At 49.6% G+C, this 23,126-nt stretch overlaps 1 protein-coding gene across 8 annotated transcripts in view; it reads left to right on the top strand.

Annotated features, from left to right (window-relative positions):
• The window catches only part of LOC105187359 (Down syndrome cell adhesion molecule-like protein Dscam2), a 91,679-nt gene that overhangs the window by 30,075 nt on the left and 38,478 nt on the right, over positions 1-23,126 (top strand). For all 8 annotated transcript variants that reach the window (XR_003114271.1, XR_003114269.1, XR_003114270.1 and 5 more), the window contains exons 4-11: positions 1,236-1,397; positions 1,826-1,975; positions 7,955-8,072; positions 13,426-13,669; positions 14,430-14,634; positions 20,158-20,454; positions 20,856-20,966; positions 21,465-21,623. Coding sequence is in view for 5 of the 8 variants with exons in the window: in XM_025307233.1 (XP_025163018.1) it covers positions 1,236-1,397; positions 1,826-1,975; positions 7,955-8,072; positions 13,426-13,669; positions 14,430-14,634; positions 20,158-20,454; positions 20,856-20,966; positions 21,465-21,623 (1,446 nt within the window). In the remaining 3 variants the exon portion in view is untranslated. The remainder of the gene's footprint in view (positions 1-1,235; positions 1,398-1,825; positions 1,976-7,954; positions 8,073-13,425; positions 13,670-14,429; positions 14,635-20,157; positions 20,455-20,855; positions 20,967-21,464; positions 21,624-23,126) is intronic.

Below are 23,126 nucleotides of genomic sequence, written 5' to 3'. Positions count from 1 at the left end.
CCTGCCTGACTGCCAGCCTTGCCTTCCACGTTCTTTACAACCTTATTCCATCCCCCTCTTAGACATGCCCTTACCAACCTTTCAGCCGAGCCCATCAACTTACGTGGGCTGCCGGGTCAGGGGCGGATAGCGACATGAGATTTCAGATAAGACGACGCCTTTTGGGATTTTCTGCTCTGACCGTGTTGTGTTTCTATGCTTATATCAGGCTCTCGTGCGCCTTTTCATTAGCGCGTATCGTTAGCCACGTAGAAATGACGGCGGTTGGATGACGGCACGGCGGGGGGATGATGCGATTTTCCACGAGAGGCAGAAAAAAGGGAGAGACTCGCGCTGCGCCAGATTTTCCGCGAATTGAAGCTGCTGCTTCTTATAAATCATTTCGACGGAGACTCGCTCTGCCACATCGTTGATGCGAATAATTCCTCCAGGAAGTCTCTCCTCTCCTCTCCTCTCCTCTCGTCTCGTCTCGTCTCGTCTCGTCGAAAAGACGCCGGGGCGGGGTGCATTTGTGTAACATGAGAAATTCACTCGTCGGAACATTCTTGTGTAACGAGCGCAGATCGCGCGCGATTTCCATTATTTACTTGCGAGGAAAGACGGCGCTGAACGGCGCGCGATGGCTGCCGCCGCGCCGCACCGCGCCGCGCCGCGCCGCGCCGCGCCGTAGTCGCGTTAATTAACGCGCGCGCACGTGGTGTGCGGTCTTTCCACACTTCCGTGCAGCGTTAAATGCACCGCCATTGTGCGCTCCTTGTATTCCGCTTTGCGATCATCATTAAATTCGCACTAAATTAATGACGGTTATTTGTAATTCATTTTATTAACTGGTCGTATAAATTCGACATATCGAATGTGCGCAGCGAATGTAACGCGCGTGTTTACCCGCAAATATGCATTGAACACATCATCGAGTATATAGAGTCAGAGGTATAAAATTACACACGTGTCACCGCGCGTAACATTGTGCTTTCGTTCGTTTCGTTTCGTTCCGCGGCAGTCTCGTCGCCGACTGACCTTCGCCGCGCGAACGCCGCGACAGGACGCGGGTTCCCGGCGGTGTAAGCCTTCTTATCGGTCTGGACGTTTATTAGAGCGAATCGTAACGACGCGCCCGGCGACGGCCATGAACGCGGTCTGCACGACGTCGTTAACGTTCTTACGGTTCCTACGAAAGCGCGCTTTGTGCCGCGGGCACACACAGAGGAGGTGAAGCCTGTCGTTACGTGTTACAGTGGTGAACCAGCGTTACGACCCGGAAGTACAAAGTCCCAGCGGCTTCCTCGGCAACAACGTACTTGTGCGCTGCAACGTGCCCAGTTTTGTTCGCGATCACGTCACGGTCACATCGTGGCTTCAAGAACCGGCTTTCAATATCTATCCCTCCACGATGGGCGGTAAGTGTTATGGGCGGTGGCGTTGCGTTACAAGAACGGCAGAGCCAGATTTCGAAGTAAAATACGAACGAGTATGTATTACGCTCGTGCATGTGTATGCGTATGTGTATGTGTGCGTGCGTGCGTGCGTGCGTATGTTGCGCGCGGAGTGAGGCGGAGTGGGTCGGGGAGCTTCCTCCGACAATAGAACAACAACGCATCGTACCGTTTTGAAACTACAAAACCTTTTGTACTCGCGGTTATATCGCAGGCATTGCAACGTAATAATTAATTGTGTTATTACGCTGTTGGAAAACGGGAGTTATGTTACCTCGCGTCATTTGCGCCCGCGCGCACACATATAAACATGTAATTTCCTTCCGATCGATTTAGAATACTACGATGTGATGGCCACGTAATTCGAGCCCGGTGTGTGTTTGTTGTTGTAGACGGCAAATATCATATGCTGCCGACCGGCGAATTGATGATAATCAATATTACGCGAAGCGATGCACAGATGACTTATCGGTGCAGGACGCATCATCGGCTAACTCAGGAAACCGTCGTCAGCAGCAATGTGGGACGCCTGCAACTGACCGGTGAGTGTGCCATAGATTTTTCTCCTCCTCGTATACAGGATGTCCCGTTACCACCCCATTCCCCCCGGCGTGTTTTTTTTTCAAGGGTGGTTCTCTTCGACCGAATCGCGGTCAATCTTTCGCTCCGCGCTCGAAATATCGAGGCAGAGAAAATCATTCATTGCCACACACATACACACACACACACACACACACACGCATACACGCACACATATGCGCGCACACAAATACTTCGCAAACGTTTAACATGATACATCCATATGAACGAGGTAACGAATTAAGAATTAACATACCGTATGAAGCGAGATTCGTTTGCAATTAACTGCAAAATACGATCTTTTAATAATTTCCCACTTTGAAAGATCTCTATCGATGCGTCACGCTTTTCGCGGGTTTTACATTTTTAATCGTTAATTACTCGAAAATAGCCGGGACCTCGATGTTTACATTAGAGAGAAAATTCGATTCTGCGTTGCGAAATGGGTGATTACTTTTGTGAGAAAACAGCGCACACTTTAATTTCAGCGTCCTTGACATTTTTACCTGACCGCGACGTGTCGTCAGTGCCGTCATTAATAGTCATCTTGGTTTTAGAATGGTCTGACGCGCGGAAATGGATTCGATTCTATCGCCGTTTTCATCGCGTTTTGAACAAAGACAGGCTTGTTCCAACAATTATTAAATTTTTCAAAACGTAAATAGAAGAGAGCTCGGACACAGGATATCCGTTGTGCTTGTTGAACGGTAAATTCCGGTTCCGCCTCGAGCTGAACGTATATCGGACGTATGGCGGAGTTTAATTAAATGTTTACTTTACCCGCACTCGATTCGATCGATACCGCGGCAATTATACTTTCTATTTTTTTCTTTTTTTTTCTATTCAGAGTAGAAGTGGCCAAAGAAGAACGATGAGAAAGGAAAATTCGTCGAAATTTTTAATGCACGCGCACGTGTATTATATGCCGCGTTCGCTTAATACATCACGCAATATTTATTTTAGTACGTATCGTGATACAAATATTCGACAAATAACAGAAAAATCAAGCACTACCGTGCCTTTGCACGGTATAATTAACGTCCTAGGAAGAGGAAAATCGCTGAAAGTCAAAGCGTCCGAGAGAGACGGACGGAATACTTTAGGAGACACATCACTCTCGGTTTAACACAATTTGTTCTCTTAATACAATTCTCTTATCGCGTCGTGTAACATTAATTTGGATCTCTTCTCGCGATAGCGAAAGTTGTGAAGATGAAGGAGAGATGAAAGCGGCTTCTTTTGATTGTCGATGCGAAATAGTTGTAGCAACTTCTTCAACGGTAATCGATACTTAATCATGTAATGACTGGGAGAATATGACACAGCAAACATATATATATATATATGTGTGTGTATAATATCCTATGAGAGAAAAGATATATATGGAAGAGAGAGGAAAAGAGAGAGTTATATGTAAATTATTAGAGGAGCAAAGCGCGCGAAGAGAGCAAGGTAAGGATGTAAACAGTTACGTCTTGCAGGCGCTGCGGTCTGACTGGAGACGTATCTGTTCCCTAAGATGTCATATCGTGCGCGCAACGTGCGACGCTTTAATCACATCCGTACGAACGTGAACGGAAAACCAAATCCTCGTGTTTCCTCACCTCACAGCAAGATAGAGATCGACCTAACAACACCCGGTCCTTAGGAATCGCTAGACACGCAGCATCTATTGTTGTTTAACAACAGCAACAAGCGTGAGCGCGCTTCAAATTGCTTTCTGCTGTAGAACGCGAAGCGTGAATACGGAAGAGACGTTGGCGAAGTGTGAATGTAGGAATGGCGATCGTGTCCTTCCAGGACGCTGTCCGTGGATAATGGATAGACCTTTCCATCCAGAGGTTACGCCAGATTTCGAAAGTCCGAGAGAGTGCGGAAACTTTTTAAAACTAGGAGAATCTCTCGCGATATCACAAATTTCGGGGAGACGCGCGACTTGTTTAAAGTTTCTCGTAGGTTCGTGCAAGCATACAGCGAGAGAGAGAGAGAGAGAGAGAGAGAGGAGGGAGGAGAGGAAAAGAGACTTGTGATTTCGCGTGTGTCGCTCACTTTCCACACATCTTCTACATTCTTTCTATATTTCTATATTCTTCGCTCGCGGGCAAAGTTTCCTCGTATTCAGGCTCCATCTCGCCGGATGCGCGCGAAACAATACTAATTATTGGATATCATTATTTTGTTAAATACTGACTGAGCCATTGTGACTATATCGATGTTAAACATGGCCGCGTAATTGAAAGGGTACACGCCGGTTCAAAATTAGCCCGGCAACGCGGCTGTGATTCGAGCGGGCACGACGATGTTTGAAATCCATAACCGGCCCGCTGCCGCTTCAGTGTATTTCTAATCACGCAAATATTTCCGACGAACATCAATTAATTATCGCCGCTATTCGCTCGTGGGTTAATTACCACCGTGTATCATTTGACGGGCTGCCGAATAAACGATATATTCGCTGAAAGCCCGCTAGTCGTGGTACACAAACGGCGGCGGCGGCGGCGGCTGGTTTGTTGCTTCTATGCAACTAATTAAGGAGGTCGGGATAAATATTTGTTTAAAGCGTTAGTCGCGAACAACGCGCGCGTACATTCACCGGCGCGTTCACGCCGCAGCGAGAGAGCCCGAGAATGATAGATCGGAAAAGTGTCGCGTCAGCCGCGCTATTTCGCTACGTACGCGGAGCTTGCCGGGGGGGAGAGGGGGGGGGGGACTTCGGGATAAATAGAATCACTCAAGCACACCGTGGCGTCATTAACGGAAACAAACAATCCGACATGATGATGATCCGACGAGAACCGGCCGCTAATAACGCACATGGCCGGCCGCGCATAAAAGCGCCGCAGATGACGGAAAGGAATTGACCGCGGTGGTTCAATAATACGCGCGAGTGTTCGCGGTGTCACTCCCAAGGCGTCGGCCGTCGGCGAGGGGAATTGTCGTTTGTGTGTGCTACCGCATAATCAGGCAAGAGAAACCGATCCGACGTGCCCGGGCAAGAATATCTCGGCGGGCGTTAAAAAATTCACCGTTTTCAATTTTCCAGAAGCGTACGCGTTTGCTCGCTCGCCCGCCCTTCCGGCCGCCCTTCCGCGCGCGCACTCGTAATAAAGCTGGTATGCGAGACCCGGCGGCCGAGCTGTACTCGCGCTGGATGTTTCCGCTGTAAGATAGAAATTTATGCTAAGAGCACTTACGTAGTTAATAACTTAATAATGAAGTTCGGGAGAAATTTGATCGTTTGCATATTTCGGCTTGCTCGCCGGGCTAACGCACGCGCCCACCCGGGCGACCGGCGTATACTAAATTAACCAAAATCTCGATGTACAGTAGTTTTCCAGAGTAACGAGGAAACTTTTCGGCATTATCCGACCCGGCCGGTATGAATCCCCCGTAGGAGAGAGGCTCGGCCTCTCGAACTTGGAACTGGCGCGAGAAACGTTTAACGTTTCTCGCGCGCGGCGAAGAGGTATAACAACGCGCGCGCGCGTATCACGAATGACTGTAAAATAATTCTGCCGCGGCGCACCCGTGGACCCGACGCTGCTATAAGCGCGCTATAGCATGCGGACGCGTTACGTTACACCCGTTTGATTTATCGTGGACTACCGCACTTGAATTTTATAGGCGCGCGCGCGCGCGCGCGTGCGCGCCTTCGTATAAAAAGACGTCGCGTCGGCTTGAAATCTGGAAATCTTGAGAGACGCCGCGGTGACCTCCGCCTGCGAGATACGTCTTTGTCAATGGTTGGCAGTCTCGAGAGTGCCTTGTGTTTCTATTTGGCGTTTTTGTGTTCTCACAAGAACACAAAAGTAATCTAATCTTGGAGTATACTCGCGACGAATTTGAGAAAAGCTCATGTATTCGGGGAAAGAATTTCATGTATTCGGGGAAATTGATTCTCTTTTCGAGAATATTATATAGGAGAAAATAAAGCGAATTTTTGTTTTAATTGAATGCTCCCTTCTCAATGTAATATCGTTGATTGAGGTATCAAATTTACTAGAATATTGAATGTATTTCAAGTAAATTTCACGCTCATGATGAACTTGCAAATTTATAAACTTATGGCACAATTTTTCCTCGGCGAATCACTTCACACACGTACATCAAGACTGTGCTGCCTGTATAAAAGATATATTTATGCGACGTCACAAATATACAATACTAATGAACTATAACTAATGCGGCACTCGCGCGCGATGCGTAATTAACGAATAACGATGGTGTCGACGTTCTGTTATTAATTGGAATCATAACGTTAAATCAAACGATACACCACACACGGTCACCGTATAAACGTATCTCACGTAAACGATAAATATTTTCGTCGCGACGTACGTACGCGAGGAGGGGGGGGGGGATGTATGAACGCGCCGAGTATTCGCCGCCGTAATCCAGCGCATTAATTCCCCGTTAAATGTAACAGCACGTATGCGTCGCTGTCCACACATCATTTGATCGCGAAATAACACGCGTGCCGAAGAGGGCACTTGAGTATCTACGAACGAATCAATAAACCACGCTGCATTTCTACCGCAGATATGCGCCGGTAGATTGAGTGGCTGGATTTTAACTGCGGAATGCGAAATAAAAATATCTGCATTTGCAATTGGACAAACGGGATCGCGCTGGCGCGAGTGAGAACGGCTGACGCGTCGTTTCAGCATTAATAACAAACGTGTCCTTAATTCAGCTGCGATCGCGAAGCGTAATTTCGATTCGCTTAACCTCTTTAAGAATGATTCGATTAAAGTCGCGCGGATTATTTAATTTCGAAGTGACATAAATGTGCACGGCGCCAGTCATACGACGAGATTTTTTCTCTCGTCGGCTAATTTCGCGGTGAATATTTATTCGTAATAATACTGATTTTACATCTTGGTTATATCAATGTTTGGATGTAAAACTGGATGAATATGCGCATACGTGTCGGTCTTTCTGAAAAGGCTAATCATAAAATTATTCTACATGAGAACTTTCCGAATTTTCCGCGCGAAGGAGAAGATTACCGCGCGAAAATACGCTGAAGTCGCAAATTAGCAACGCAAACGATTTTTTTAATAATGCACTTGGCAGCGTGTTAATAAAGAACGTACTGTGAAAACTAATTAGCGAAAACAGTTTAGTCTTTGTTCTTTGCGTAATGCGATTTCGCACGACGACGGAGGTGTACACACGGGGCATGTCGTAAATTTCTTTTGAAAAAATATACGTATATATGTATATATCTTTTTAGTATTTTATACAGAGAATACATGCACGCATTGATCAATTCTTTCTCGTCTCTCTCTCTCTCTCTCTCGTCTCTTTCTCTCTCTCTCTCTCTCTCTCTCTCTTTCTCTTTTCCGTTTTCCTTTTCCAAAAGTACCGCGAAATGTTACAAAATGCGGAACGCGTACGAGTCGGCGGGTGGGAAGTCGCTGGACGTTGCCATTCGTGCGGAATATAATTTTTCTCATGGCTTTGATAGCGCGTGACATAATTTCAAATTCTCGCCAAAGCGCGGAGATATATCGTCGTTATCTAACATGGTTCCGCTTCATAGTGCGCCGTGTCGTAAGACGTGGCGTTATCTGCGACCATAACTCCCCATTAAACGTCGCGCTGGATGCGTGCGCAGAGTTCTGTTTTTTCCTTCTCTCTTCTTCTCCCTGTTCTCGGCTCTCCTGCCGCACAAAGTCCCGCCGCTCTTCTCTTTATTTTCTCTCTCTCTCTCTCTCTCTCTCTCTTTCTCTCTCTCGCTCTCCCGCTCTCTCCCTTTCTCTCTTCCTCTCTGCCTCTCCCCTTCCTCGCAGACCTCAATGATTTATGAACATATTTTCCACATATCACGCAACAAACTTACAGGGAATCGATCTCGAGACGTGAAGCAGAATCCGCTGTGGATTTGAAACTTTGATCTTAGGGCAGGTTTCACCACGCGCGTTCCACTCGTTTTTCAGAAATCCGGGGCTCGATGCCGCCTATAATAAACGAGAAATTGGTCTACATGTCGGCACGCCTGAAGGACACCGTCGTGATCCCCTGCGTTGCTTACGCCAACCCTACGCCGTCGAATAGGTGAGTTTTTTGCAGCAATCAATCAGCCGCTCGTCAGAAGTCGCGGGGATCAATTAATTAAATTCGATTGTCAAATTAATCAAATTAAATTCATCTCATCACACAAAACGAAGCGCATATATTCGTACGATTCGAACGAGCGAGCTCGTTGTATTTCTGTTTTGCCGGTCCGTACTGAAGCTCCATTCGAGTTATTGCGGTATAATGTTTCCAATGTTATAACTCCGCGAAACATTCATAATTACGATTTAAATACATTTTTCCCGTCGACCCCTTAATTTCTAGTTTTCTTGCACCGTCCTCGGGTCTTGTGCGCGACCTCGGGCTACGCAATTAAGCAGTAAGCAGGCATTTACTTTCTACTGCGCCCGCGCATGATGTTGAGTATAATCTTCATGCAAGGTGTGTGGTATGTGTGTATGTATTTGTATATACGTATGTATGGGACGGTGAACGTGAATTAAAGGTGATGCGGAAGATCAACAAGACATTTCGCGGACGCAACACGCACCCTGATGAATACGAAATAACAGCCGAATTTCGCATACGCGACGCGGCACAGTGTGAATGGCAGTTGATAATGAAGAGCGACCGCGATGCTCACGATAAATATTGACGATCCAATATTAGGTTGAAGCCGGCGAAACAAACCGATCGGATTCCAATTCCATGCCCGATTTTCTAGCCGGGGATATAAAGTACAGGAGAGCGACGGATGTGAAATATATGTGTGTACGATTTAAAAGCATCTGCATGGTCTCTCATCATTGTGTACTCTCTTTGATCGCACGGAGTTTTGCTTTGTATTCCTAATTTATGTCCCTACAATTTACATGTACGTCCATGACGTAATTTTTGCCAACGCTCAAACATGAAAAAATAACGCGATTAACCGCGCGCATACACACACACACACACACACACATACACACGCACAATAGCAGTTCATATAATGAATGCTGTCTTTTAATCCTCTCTCTTTCTCCCTTTCCTTCCCCCCCTCTCTCTCTCTCTCTCTCTCTCTCTCTCTCTCTCTCTCTCTCTCTCTTTTTCCCTCGTCGAATGCTCGCCATATACGCACACGTTTATGTTGTTGAATCAAACGCGTACAATTTAACGGTGTTTTGCCTTGGAAACGCGTCGGCGTTGAACGAAACTGCGACCGACAGCTGTGTGACGAGGAAATTGGAATCTTTGTGCAAACAGTCGACGAACACGTGGACGATACTCATTCGCCACTAGACGGGTACCGCTGTCTCTGTTTTCCTTATATTAATGCTAATTTTAAACATAGATACGGCCGGAATATTTCGCGCGATGTGAGTTTCTCGCGCAGAAACGCGAGAGCGTTCAGGGTTCATCGACACGCGGACTTATGTTAGATGACGAGAGGGAAGGTAAACCGAACGAGAAAACAGTGCTGCGGGATATAACGCCAGAAGCTTCTTCCTTCGCTTCAAGTATTAAATATTGCGTTAACGTGAGACCGACTCTTCAAGTATTATCCTTTCCCCGGTCACGATCTATTTATCCACGAGGAGTGTACGAGAAAAAAAGGAGAAACAGATGAGAGAGGATAAAGACGGCGACGACGACGACGACGACGACGACGACGACGACGGCGGCAGCGTCGTCGAGATAGCGACTTTTGTTGCAATGAGTAACAGAGAGGAAATGAGAGACAGACAAAGAGAGGAGAGAGAGAGAGAGAGAGAGAGAGAGAGAGAGAGAGAGAGAGGGAGGGGGAGGGAAAAGGGGGGAAGGCGAACGAGTAGCTCTACGAAACTTGTTGCGTAGGAGAGAGACCGTGTTATTACAGTGGATTACGCGATTAGCAACTAGTTTGGTTCCATCACTGATGCCGCGAGCGGCGTACAGAGGATCGTGGGGATAATCAAACTTGCGTCGAATGGAAACACACGGTATACCGTTGCACGTCGGATGCACCAACGACGTCACGGTTGAACAGACGAACGGGCGATATCGAGCGATCGGGAATCGCCGCGATGTTTTCCTACTTTTCGTCGTCTGCTCTCGTCGTCCGTTTGATATTGAGATCTTTTCCTATCTCGCGCCATAATGCAAAATGAAAATTTCAACGTCACCGGCAGGACGTGTACACAAACACACACGCATACGCACAGGGGGTACACATATATACGTGCACCTACCTACATACACACAGCGGTCGAACTTCGATCGCACACACGTAAAATTGTAGAATCGATGCGGATAGAGCGCGGTTCGATTCCGCGCGTACATGCGCGCGCGTAGATTGGCGGCTCTATGCGCGCACCGTGCGACGCCGCAGTCGCGGGGGATGAACGAAGATAGTCGGAAGATATATAGACGTCGGGAGAGCTGTATGGGTAGCGCAAACAAACCGACCGCTGATTACAGAGACTGCTTCTGACAGCCCATCAAATATTCCGCATTTACGTATACGTCGACGTCACTGAGTATTCCATGCTTGTGTTCATCAACCGCTCGTTCCCTCTTCCTCCCTTCCTCCGGCCCTCTTCTTCCGCACCGCCTCCTGCCTCCTCCTCCACCACTTCCTCCTCTTCCTCCTCCTCACCGAGCCGTCTCTTGCGCGGGTTGATTTAGCTGACGGAAGAGAGCACGGGGGAGGCTAGAGAAGGTGGAGATAGGGATAAGGGAACTGAAGGGGGGAGAGAGAGAGAGAGAGAGGGAAAGAGTGAGTGAGCTGAACAGATGAACGAAGAGGAGAAGAGGACGAAGATAGAGAAGACGCGTAGCGGGGAGAGAGTTTGAGGGTTCGCCGCCACGGCAGAGGCTTCCATCTCCTCCAGGTTCCCTCGCACTCGAGCATCCCCTATCCCATCTCCTTCCCTCGCCAATTTCCCTCCGTAAATTCGATTATCTATAGGTATACTCCTCATCCCCGTGGCTCCACTTCTGCCGCCGCCGTCGCCGTCGCCGCCGTCGCCGTCGCCGCCGCCGCCGCCGCCGCCGCCATCTCCGCTCCCGGCTTTCTCCGGCCTCCTCATCGTTGTCGTCCTTTCGCGACTCCCCCGGAGCGGAGTAAGCAAGACCCCGGACCGTGCTTTAGCGGATCTCTAAACCACGTGGGGCCGATTGCCACGCGTAAGAGAGAACCCGACGAGATGAGGGCAGGGGTTACTCCCCATGCGCGCGGGGGAGGCAAGGGACGATGCCGGGGCTAATGGTGCGTTACGAGCAATCGCGGAAAGATGAACTAGCTCTATTCGGCCTCGATAAACTTCCCGTAGGGCGATAAGGGATTTCAGAGATTCGTATCGACTTGGATATCGAGGAGGGACTGAAAAGTAAGTTCATCCTGCGCTATACCGAAGCGCCGCCGCTCGTTAGGTTTTATACATCTCACTTGATTTTGTCGAATGATTGTGCAGCTAATTTGTGCGAGCGGCTCATTCAACGCCGAGATCTCGAATAGCAATTAGTTAGCGTCATATGACCGCGGCTAAGAATAAAATTGTTCGAAACGTTGCCTGTTAATTGCAGCCATAATTTTAACTCGGTAATTTTGATCGATTCTGTTTTCAACCGTTGTTTATATACAACCGGAGTGCAAGTTATTTATCTATTGACTAAAATACTCAGTTGCAAAGTATTAAGGAGCTTAAAACCGACTCAGACGCCGGCAGGACTTAACTCCGATATTGCCACTCCTTCCTGCGCGAATCTTTCTCCGGCGGTGATTAATATATAATTCTTGAGAATGCGAGATGTAATTAGCGAGAATATGATCCTCGGGATAAAATCAGCGATTAACGCTCACAAGTACAATTGATTGTCTAATGGCGATTGTCGCGATTCACGAGGAATCGAAAATAGATACGAAACTTATTTCAAACTGAGGTTGCGTGAATTCCTAAAAAAATACGCGAAACGGAAGCGACATTGCGTGCGGTTGTGGTTGTGGTCTACAGAAATTATTGAGAAATAAGTTTGCTTTATTTCGGCAACGAGAGAGAAGGAGAGGAGGGCCATGTCTATCTCGACTAATATTGTTTGACCAACGCGTCGCGAGGCTTTATTTGAAATATATATACATATATTCGCGTTATTTAAAAAACTCATATTAATCCGGTACCGCACAAGTATACATATGCGAGTTCGTTAAAATACGAAGCCGGAGCTGCGAACGACACATACGAGAGCAGCGCGACTCACGTCGTCGCAGGAACGGTGGAAGTTTGAAATTTTCATCGAGCCATTGCAATGTATGAGCGTAGCGACGGGATTGATAAGATGATATGGGACGTCCACGTCAAAGTTAATATTTCGCGAGATCAATAATGTAAAGCATAATATGTTGATAATAACGAGGTTGACGCGAAATCCGCGTCGCTCGGCCTCATCGGCGTGAAACATTAATTGAAACATCCCCTGCCGCCGATCGACGCGAAATAAATGATTTTGCATCGGGATTGGCGTGTGTTCTTGCATCGACGTCGGCGCGCATTTCGCGTCGTTGCGACCTCCGCATAAGGTCAAAGGTCGCGCGTGCTCGCGGAAGATCGATTGGATTATCCTGTCGGACTGCGAGCTGGTTTAAATCGAGACAACCGGACGTTTTGAATTTTCAATTAAGGTGGACGCAAACAAGGTGGAAGCGCTCACCGGAGGCTGCGCGCGATCTCGTTTGCGTGCAATTCGCACGCGCGAAAGACGGATTCGGCGAAATCGCGAACTGGCTTAGTTAGACGATGACACGCGGCGGCGGCGGCGGCGCTCGTTCCGCGCGACGATGCGGATCGTCGTATCTGATTGAACGACAAAAACAACGAGAGACGGGAGGAACGACGATCGCGTTGCGTCTGGATCGCTGATTCGTCAACACGTGTATTTTTAATGACAATCGCGCGCGCGCTCACGCGATAACCCTGTAGGGACGTTTAAAAGCGAACATTTTGAAAACGTGCCAGCGTATCTCGCCGCGGCCATGTGTACACATAGGCGAACAATCAGAAATGAGGGTGGTACAGGCGTATGTAGCGCAGCGGTACAATAGCCGGGAAACACATTCCGGCCCTCCCGATGAAACAATAGTTATTTTGCGGTAAACGTGTGCAATGGGGAGATACGCTTTCGGCCAGAAGTACGTACGTAGGTACGTGCGTATCTATCTATCTACCTACGCCTAACTACGCGCTTTCCGACAGATCTCGCCGGTTAGGCAACTATAATGATAATATCGTCGCTCTTTGACGAGCGCGGGAAATGGTAATTTGCACGCGCGTTGTCTGGACGCGCGCGCGCGCGCGAGACGCGAACAATGCGCGCGCGCGGCGTGTTGAGAATCGCGGCGACTCATTCACATCGTCGGATCGTTTCTGTTCCGCAGGTGGTACTACAACAGGAATCAACGGGAGGAGCCGATCGAGGAGTCATCGGGCCATTACGTGGTGCGAGACGGCTCCCTGATCATACAGAACGTCGAAGAAAACGACGGCGGCTCCTACATGTGCACCGCCAGCAATTCCGAAGGCAGCGAAACTTTGGAGATTCGATTAACGGTGTCTGCGTCGCTAAGCGTTCACGTGCAACCGGCGATACAGACCGTCGATCTGGGGAAATCCGCGTACTTGGTAATTAATTGTTATCGTCGTTGCCGTTGGCTCCAAGAGTCGAGTCTGTTATCGATCGTCTGATTGATTCATCCCGGGGCTATACATCTCGCGATCTCTCTTTGTCTCTCCTCTCTCTCTCTCTCTCTCTCTCTCTCTCTCTCTCTCTCTCTCTCTCTCCCCCCCTCCCTATCTCTTTCACTTTCTCTCCTTTATAACGAGAGCTCGTATACATCGCACCCGAAGGAATTGTAATTCCGAGAAATCCGCCTCAGTTATCGGGGCAAACAATAGCGCGAGAGACTGAGCAAACAGCACCGCGGACGTCGCACTCGCGCGTCGCGGCTTTAAGAATCGCCGACGGTCGTTTGTAATAATATATATTACAACGCCTCGATTACCGTTATGAATATTTAACGCGACGTTTCCACCTATCTGTAAATATTGCAGAGCGCCGCCGACGACGCGGGAAATGAATTTCTACGTGCCGGAAATGAATGGCGGCCGCGCGGCTCGCGAGTGTGGCGTGCGAATATATATATTTTGCGGGAGTATAGAAATCTCTGCTGCGACTTCTCCCTCGTCTGAAGACGAAGAAGCGGCAGCTCCTGCGCGCTTACGGGGGAGAATACGCCCCGCTGTGCTCGCGCGCGAGCGCCGAGGATATTCTCCTGCGCTTCCGTGCGCGTTTGCTCGCGCGACGTTCTCTGCTCTCTCTCCCCCTCTCTTTCCCGTCCTTTCTTCATTCTCATCAGTTCCTTCCGTCTAAACTCCTTTGCAGACGTGCACGGCAAGTGGATTTCCGCAAGCGGTGCTCTATTGGCTGAAGGACGGTCAGCCATTGAGAACGGGCGCCCGCGTAAGGACGGTTTCGAGCGAGCGTATTTCCGTGACGTCGGTCGCGAGAGAGGACCGCGGCATGTACCAGTGCTTCGTACGGAACGAGTACGAAATAGCTCAAGGGATTGCGGAATTGCGCTTGGGGGGTGAGTATTTTGCCTCATGTTCAAGACACGACACACACACACACACACATATGTATACATACATATTGTGATGCGCGCCTTAACATTTCGGGAGGTAAGCCGTATTATCATCGCGTACGTCAGTGGGAAGAGCCGAGTACTCTTGAGAATTATCGCGGAGAAGTAGTAATTTCCACTTCGACGTGGACGTAGACACGCAATTAATAAAAGCATTCGTGCCTCCCATAAAACTATAAATTGTAACTTGAGTTTGTGCGCATCATAAATACACACACACACACAACGTACATTTATACGGCACGTCGAGCACGTCAGGACGATTGAAACAACTTTTAATCACTTGACAGTCATCCTCGCGCTGCGAATCGCCATTATTATTGTTATAATTATTATCGAAATAATAGATTCCACATGTAGTTATCGTTCAATTACAAGACGTATTGCATTTATGTTAATGACGCGCGCGCGCGCGAGCGCACGTGTACATTGCGACATTACCTATCGCTCCGAATAAAAGAGAACCGCTTGTTTGTCGAGCGAACGGTTTCGCGCTGATCGCTCGGCCTTGGTTAATGCAGTGGAACGATCCATTCCCAGCTCGCGTGCCATTCCATCGTAACGCATTTTCCATCACGAGGCGGCTACGACTTCTCTGCGGGCTACGTGCCATTTTTGCGGAAAAGTGCCCTCATCGCTCTTCCGATTGTGCTTTGCGGAGCGTGGCGCCATTTGCGGGACGATAATCGCAGTCTCGATTTCGATTAATTCTCGTGGAATTTCGTTAACCGCGCGACGGTTGTGTGTCTGCCGCGCGTTGCCGCCGTTAGCCGGGCGATCGCCCCCAAGCAATTCCGGCTCGATCGATGTTTTCGCTAATATGTCCGCCCGGAAAGTCGCGCCTGAGTCGCGCGGAAAACCATGTTGGCGCGCGCTCGAGACGAGAGAATTTTCGCGGCGAAGATGGACGAACGTCGTCGTTTCTCGCCTGTCGCGGCGCGGCGCGGCGCGGCGCTCGGTTCGCCCGAGACCAGCGCGAGACGCGCGTTTTAACAATTCCCGCAGACTCCGGACGCGTTTGTTACGGCATAAAGAGTCGGGCGGTGGGCGATCGAGTGTTTGTCGAACTTGATCAGAAACTTGGTTTGCTCGCGGTTCGAAAATGTTGGTTAACGCCGCGAAACTCGGCACACGCGCGGCGAAGGGTCCGCTGTTTGCGCAGCATTCCCCCCTAACGTATTTTCCATCGGCCAGTCATTTCGCCCGTGGGATACGTGCCATTTTTGTAGGAAAATGGCCTCGTTTGCTCGCCCGTTCGAAAACCGGCATGAGACCTACCGTCGCGTATCAATGTCCGATGGGCAACCGCACGACTCGCGAATTTGTCCCGGAATATAATAAAACCGATTTACGATACGTTTCACCGATAACGTCGCGGCCGGGCGGACCGGATCCGCGCTGTACGTAACGTATGACGTGCGGAACACGTTCGAGTAACTTAGAGAGAGGACCGTTTCATCTAAAAAAATATTAGCTTTGTCTCTCTCTCTCTCTCTCGCGCGCGCGCGCGCGCGAGCTTTTTCGCGGAAAATAGAAAAGATGTCTTTTATGATTGAGACATCGCTGCGTGCACTTACGGTTATTGTTATTACCTCTTCGCACACACACACACACACACGCGCGCGCGCGCGCACACATGCATCCGTCATTTGTATTATTATCGTCCAACACTTTTTCTTTTATGCCTCGTTATCGTTGTTATTGTTCGTTAGAGTTGTCCAGCTCATAAGCCCCGCGAGTCGGCCGTTGTTATTAATCACACGTGTGCGCGAAAACGATACGCGCGCTCTTAGTGCCGCGAGACGACACACGAGAGTTACTTTCAATTAAACTTCCGGATGTGTAATTTGTACGCCAGTCTTTATAACTCGCGAGTTTTTATTTTATACCACTTCCTACCTCCTCGAGGATATTGCCGCCGGCATGGCGGCCGAGAGAGCGTGCCGAGTTGGTGCCGTTCTTACGAGCGATTTGTACATTTCCAGAAGTTGGTGCGGGCTTTCGCGGCCATTAACCTTTATACGGCCGGCATTTGGTAACTTTTATGACCTTTGAAACTTTAAATTTTCTTTCGAAATCGCTTATAGCCCCTCCTCTCTCTACTCGGCCGTCGCTGCAGTCGAGTGTCGGAAACAGTAGCAGCGATCCGGACCGCGGCGATCCGGTGTATGCTTTGTTTCTTTCTCTCAGCCGCGATGCGAGTTCGAGTATCGCGAGCTTAGCAAACGAATTCGCTTCCTTCCTTCCTTGCTTCCTCTTTTCCTTGCTTCGGCTTCCCCCGTAAATTCGAAAACAATTCAACGTTCTAATTTCTCTCCATGAGACGGAAACGCCGAACAATTACGCGCGGTTTACTCGATCAAAATGAAATTGCCGCCGATGTTACGTTAACGCGATATAACGAATGAACCCGTAAATTAAGTGTATAAAGCACTTTATGCAGACCAGGTATTATAAACTTTTAATAACAATTAGCTGACGGCGTATTACGATTCATTATCATGAGTTATGTAATCGGCGAGAGAAAGAGAGAGAGAGAGAGAGAGAGAGAGAGAGTTCCTCAACACTGAAGAAAAATCTGATGGACGCGTAATAACGTTGCCAAGCGAACACACTGACGTCTACGTTACATCAACAATGTTGCATAATCGCTATTCATACCGGGCAATGAGACCGCGCCACCGCCTCATCGCCGCCGCCACCACCGCCACCGCCACCGCCGCCACCATCACCATCGCCGTCGCCACCGTCGCCGCCGCCGCCGCCCAGGTTACGACGCGGGTGGATAGAAAATTAGTAATTTACGCGTCGTCCAACTTTGTTGCCGGGTACCTATTACCTTGTCATTAGGATTCTTCCCGTCTCCATGATTTCTAAGCTGTAGGGCATAGAGTGTACATTAGGTGGGGTGGATCGCCCGCAGCACGATAGGATAGTTAGTACCTACCACTACTACCCCGGATTTGCATACGCTAACGAGATTCCTGCGGTTTTGCCGATGCTTTGCATGCTAGCCTCGCGCGATTTCGCTCCGACCGACGCGCGCAGCGCGGCGTTGAGCTGCGCGACGCTACGTCTATTTATTATGCGTCATAGATACGTCCGCGTCAGGGGGATGAAAGCTGGTCGAGAGAGCATCTCGGTGAATTTGCGAATTTGCCGGGCTCCTCCGGATGGAATTACGAACGCGATATCTTGCGTTACAATTTTAATGTAATTCCTGTATAGCTCGGGACGCGCGGACGGTAAAGGGGGTAAAGGGGGTGGTGGCCGGCGACGGCGACGGAGGGGGTTGGGAGAGATCGCCGCGCCCCGGCAGACGGGAAAACTCGCGTCGCGTGCGGCAGCGTCGAAAGAATAGCGGTATGCATTCATGCAAATTACGTTTCATCATGTCATTCCTCCGAAATGCTCTTTGGCGTCCAATTTAACGGGCTTTAACGGTCTCCGAAATGTGATTTCTCTTTCTCTCTCTCTCTCTCTCTCTCCCTCTCTCCCCCTCTCTCTCTCTCGTCGTGCTTCGGCGAAAATCTCGTATAAATAAGCAATCCGTGATTGCTCCGTGGCGCCGTGGGTCGCGGCAGTTATTTCCTGGAATTTGAGGAAACAAGCGCCGCGCGTAGCAGCAGCAGCCAATTAATATTAGTTAGAGCGGCGGCGCACAAATAATATTAATCTCCATACGACTTACCGGCGTGCGACTCCGGTAGAAATGTGTTTTTTTTGCACGCCGCTGCAAATTATTTTCGGACGCGTTGCTGCATTATAAGGGCCCTCACGCTCCTGCCCAGCGTAGATACGCGTCAATCGTTAAATTTTCCACGGTATTTGGCGAATCGTCGATATTGCATTTCGACGTATTATTCGATCGATCGTCGAGACGGTGCGCGTACAATCTATATATTTTTTTCGCCGCACTGTTGTACCTCTGCACATTCGGGTAAATAAATTTATCCTTTCCCCCTTTCTCTCTCTCTCTCTCTCTCTCTCTCTCTCTCTCTCTCTCTCTCTCTCTCCCTCTCACGGTCTCTTTTTTTTTTCACGCCGCTGGGTGTTTCCTCTCGGTTCTTATTTTGCGCGACGGGATTTTCGCTGCGATAACATATATCACGGCACTCGCGCGTGTCGCCTTTAAGCGCCGCGATCTTAAATATTAATTTACGACGTTAAGAGACGCGCGACGTAAGATTTCTCCCCGCTCGTTCGCGCTCGCGGCGCGCTAGGGAACGGCGGAGATGGAACAATTAGTCGGCCTAATTGTTAATTTACTAATGGGACTCCGCGTAGTCTTTTAATTATACACGGGCGCGCTCGCGAGCGCGATGTTTACGCCGGCGAGTTTTCAACTTTTAACTATGGAGTTAATTCGCGCTAAATAAATCGCGCCACTTTTTGCTACCGCCTCCGCACCCGCGCTTCTCGATAAAAATTGTAATTAGGATAAGTAGGAAGAGATAGAGAGAGAGAGAGAGAGAGAGAGAGAGAGAGAGAGAGAGAGAGAGGGAAGGAGAGGGGGAAAACGAAAAGGGAAGAAAGAGAAAGAAATGGAGCGCCGCGTGCCGCGAGTTATACGTTTCTCGTCGATCGATGTCGCCGCGAGGAAACCCAATGAAATATTGTCGTTATCGTAAATATTCATCAATATCGATGTCAATAACGCCGACGGCGATAAAGGGATTCTTCCCGTGGATGAATACGAAAACTTTCGGTGAGGTTGGCGTTATCCTCAGATGAACGAATATATTCGTGCACGTTATGAAGTTTATGAATTTATCATCGCGCGGGCTCGTTAGCGTGAAGCGCTCGGCTTCATTTCCGACGAATATTTTACGTATTTTCTCCCCTTCCTTTCCTTTTTCCTTTCTTTTTATTTCAGTAACGTCGCGATCATTTTTATAATTTACCGCGCTATGATTGTTGCGCCGTCGCCCGCTCCCGCGAATTAATCGCTCGCCGCTATTGTCCTTTTTCATCGACGGTACTTTTAAACAGCGCTTCGCGGTTCAACGAGTAATTGTCAATTGAGACCGGCACGCTCTCGCGCGCATGCGCGTATACGTGTGCGCGCGCGTCTATAGTGTGACTTTTATTTTATTTAACTTTATTCTGTACCTTTTTCATCAAGACCACTCTCAAACAATCTCACAGGCTGACGAGATACCGCCGGACGCTTGACATAGTTCTTCATTCGGATTATTTTTCAGCTTTTCTCTCTCCGTCGCGAGCCGCCGGCACGGCTCGTGCTCCTCATCGGACAAACTTAAATTCGCGCGGTTCGCATGATTGCCCGACAATCGATTCGTACGTTTCGTTAACGAAAGAGAGCGGGGAAGAAGCGCGGAAATAGATATGTCGAGCGGGCCGCACAGAGGCGATACAAACGGTGAAGGGGATGAAAGGGGGGGGGGGGGTGATATTTGGAAACTTCGGGTGCTGCGTAATCTCCAGCGTAACGTCTGTTAACAGAAATCGCGCCGCAGCTGGTCTACAGATTTATCGAACAGACAATGCAGCCCGGTCCATCGGTTTCTCTGAAATGCAGCGCCGCAGGTAATCCCACGCCGCAAATTTCCTGGCTGCTAGATGGATTTCCGCTCCCGCAAAACGACAGGCTCCTGATTGGCCAATACGTGACCGTGTACGGGGATGTAATATCGCACGTTAATATCACGACGGTGAAGCCCGAAGACGGCGGCGAGTACGAGTGCATCGCGAGCAGCCGCGCTGGCGAAACCAGGCACTCGGCGAGGCTCAATATTTACGGTGAGTCAGCGTGCGAGAGTCAAGTCGTCGCGCGGCGACGGACAGGTTCGCCGAAATTAGAAAGACCGGCTCGAAGAGACGTTATCGACGGGGTCGATGTCGGGGTCGGCGTCGGGGGGCGCCGCCACGGCCGTGGTCCCAACAATCGCCGTTAAGGAAAGGACGAAAGGGCGAGAGAGGACGACGAGAACTCGTCGCTCGTCGACGTGGCGGGACCCTCGCGCGGGAATGCTCGCGGAAATATCTCGTATCTCGGTTGCGTAAACGACAGTTTTCCATTCGCGATGGCCTCGCAAAGCCGCTGTCGAGTGACGCTGTATTTTCCCGCGGAAAATTTATAACTCGCACGCTACTTGGCGCGGCTGCAGTGTGTAACGACCTTTGCTGCTTTCTAATCTCAGGACTGCCATACGTCAGACCTATGTCGGCCGTTTCAGCGGTCGCGGGGAAACAACTATATATCAAGTGCCCTGTAGCCGGTTATCCCATTGAATCGATAGTGTGGGAGAAAGGTAAGCATCGTGTGTCATTTCGGTTAATCCTCCGGCTGAATAACGCGCGCGCGAGCGCGCGCGTTGTTTCCATTGCGGCCGGGAAAAAGGAAAGTGCAATTAAAATTCCGCGTCGAGAAAGAAAGAGAAACAGATCTACCTCTCCTCTCCCCTTCCCTCCCGCTCGCGCGCGTCGCATTCATCGGTAATCCATGTTTGCACTCATAATCGGGCAAATTATGCGGCGCGCAAGCGGACTCGTCTTATCTGTTTGCGTTCGGGAATTAATTTCGGGAATTAATTCGCGACCGATCGAGGGGGGGGGGATTAATTGGCCGGGGAGAAGGACCGCGGAGACGACGAGAGATGCTTTGCGCGCGCCTCGGAAAAGCGCGTGTGCCCGGCGGGCGCGTATGTTGTTGTTATTACGGAATACCTCGCGCATTCCCGGCCGCATGCGAACGGAGGGGGCCCTCTCTCCCAGTTTATCCGTAACGATGTTTACGCCTGTGTTATCAGGGGATGTAAAACTGCCAACCGACATGAGGCAAAGAGTGGCCAACGGCACGCTGTTCGTCGATACCGTGCAGCGCAGCGCCGACCAGGGCACGTACACATGCACTGCCAGAAACAAACATAACTTTACGTCGCATCGCACGGTCGAAGTGCGTGTGCTAGGTAAGTAAACTGCCCAATGCTACGGCCACGCGTGCGCGAACGCGCGCGGGCGTAATTTTCGAGATATTAAGCGACGGAATTCGAAGTATTCGCGAGATTAGTCGGAGCGAGAGAAGTGAAGAGATCGCGCGCGCCACGCACGCGAGATGAAAAGCGACCTCGCGTCGTCTCCGTCTCTCACCGAACCGAGGAAAATATTCAGTCACAATGGACGTGATCGAGTGACGGGGGCTGGCTTGTAGGGGGCTGGGAGGGGGAGAGGGGATGATGGTTTTGTACGACCGTTTAATTTCATTTGCTGCGACATACCTATGTGCGCGGGGTCTTACGTCGTGCTGCGTTAACGTTTAATCGCTGTGACTCTCTCTGCACAACCACGAGGTTCGTGTTCGACATGTACACGCACGCACACGCGCATACGCAACATACGCACACGAGCGAACGAACGCAGCGGCGCACGTGAAGTGTATCGCTTATTTTTCCGCGGGAACACGCGTTTGCGTGAAAATCAAGTCAACTGCGGCGTGAGATTTGCGACGTAATCCCTTTGGGCGCGATTCCGAGGGAAAATAACGCAACGATGAAAGCAGAAAAAAAGAGGAGGGGGAGAAAAAATTCGTCGATCATCGAAACTCGAATAGCGCAGCGATCGCTTTTCGCAATTTACTTTGGCGCGCGGTACCGCCAAGCGCGATTATGGATATCATGGGCTATACGCTAATATGTATTCTCCCTTTGTCGCGAACGTATTAACTACCCATTTCCCGTTCCCCGCCCAACCGCATTAATCGGAGCCTGTTTATTCGTAACGGACCGATGGGCGTGTGTCGCGCACCCACCGAATTTATCTTTACATAATGTTTCTATAGAGTTTATCAAGCAAACTCTCTCTCTCTCTCTCTCTCTCTCTCTCTCTCTCTCTCTCTCTCTCTCTCTCTCTCTCTCTCTCCCCCTCTCTCTCTCTCTCTCGCTCTCGCTCTCTCCCTCTGCTTCTACAGTCGCGCTGTTTGACGTTGAGCAGGATTAATTAGTGCGGGACAACATCGGGCTCGAGTCTTCGGTTTATCGCATTGCACGCCGTCCCTCGAAATATCGCGCCCTTTGGCGCGATGCATATCGATCCGTCGATCGCGAGCTTTCTCGCGAACGCGACGAAAATTAGAATGGAGCGTTTTGTCAGCTCCCCCTCCTTCTCTCCTGGCGTCAGGGGAAACGCGTCCCGCGTTGAAATTTCTGCCTCGCGAGGCACTCGCGATTGCGAATGGTGACGGTCAATTTTCCCGTCACTCGCCGATCATTTGTTTCCACGTCAGCCGACGACGTCAGCGACGTAAAAATTGCGTCACGCTGAAAAGAAGAGGAAAGGGAAGTGGAAGAAGAAGAAGAAGAAGAAGAAGAAGAAGCGGAAGAAGAAAAAGAAGAAGAAGGAAAAAAGAGAAAAAGACAAGAAAAAGAAAGAGAAGGAGAGAGAGAGAGAGAGAGAGAGAGAGAGAGAGAGAGAGA

This window comes from Harpegnathos saltator, unplaced genomic scaffold (assembly GCF_003227715.2).
Source record: "Harpegnathos saltator strain DR-91 unplaced genomic scaffold, Hsal_v8.6 scaffold84, whole genome shotgun sequence".
Lineage (NCBI taxonomy): Eukaryota > Metazoa > Arthropoda > Insecta > Hymenoptera > Formicidae > Harpegnathos > Harpegnathos saltator.
Note: the sequence above shows the minus strand (reverse complement) of the source record. Positions and strands in the feature narration are given on the sequence as shown.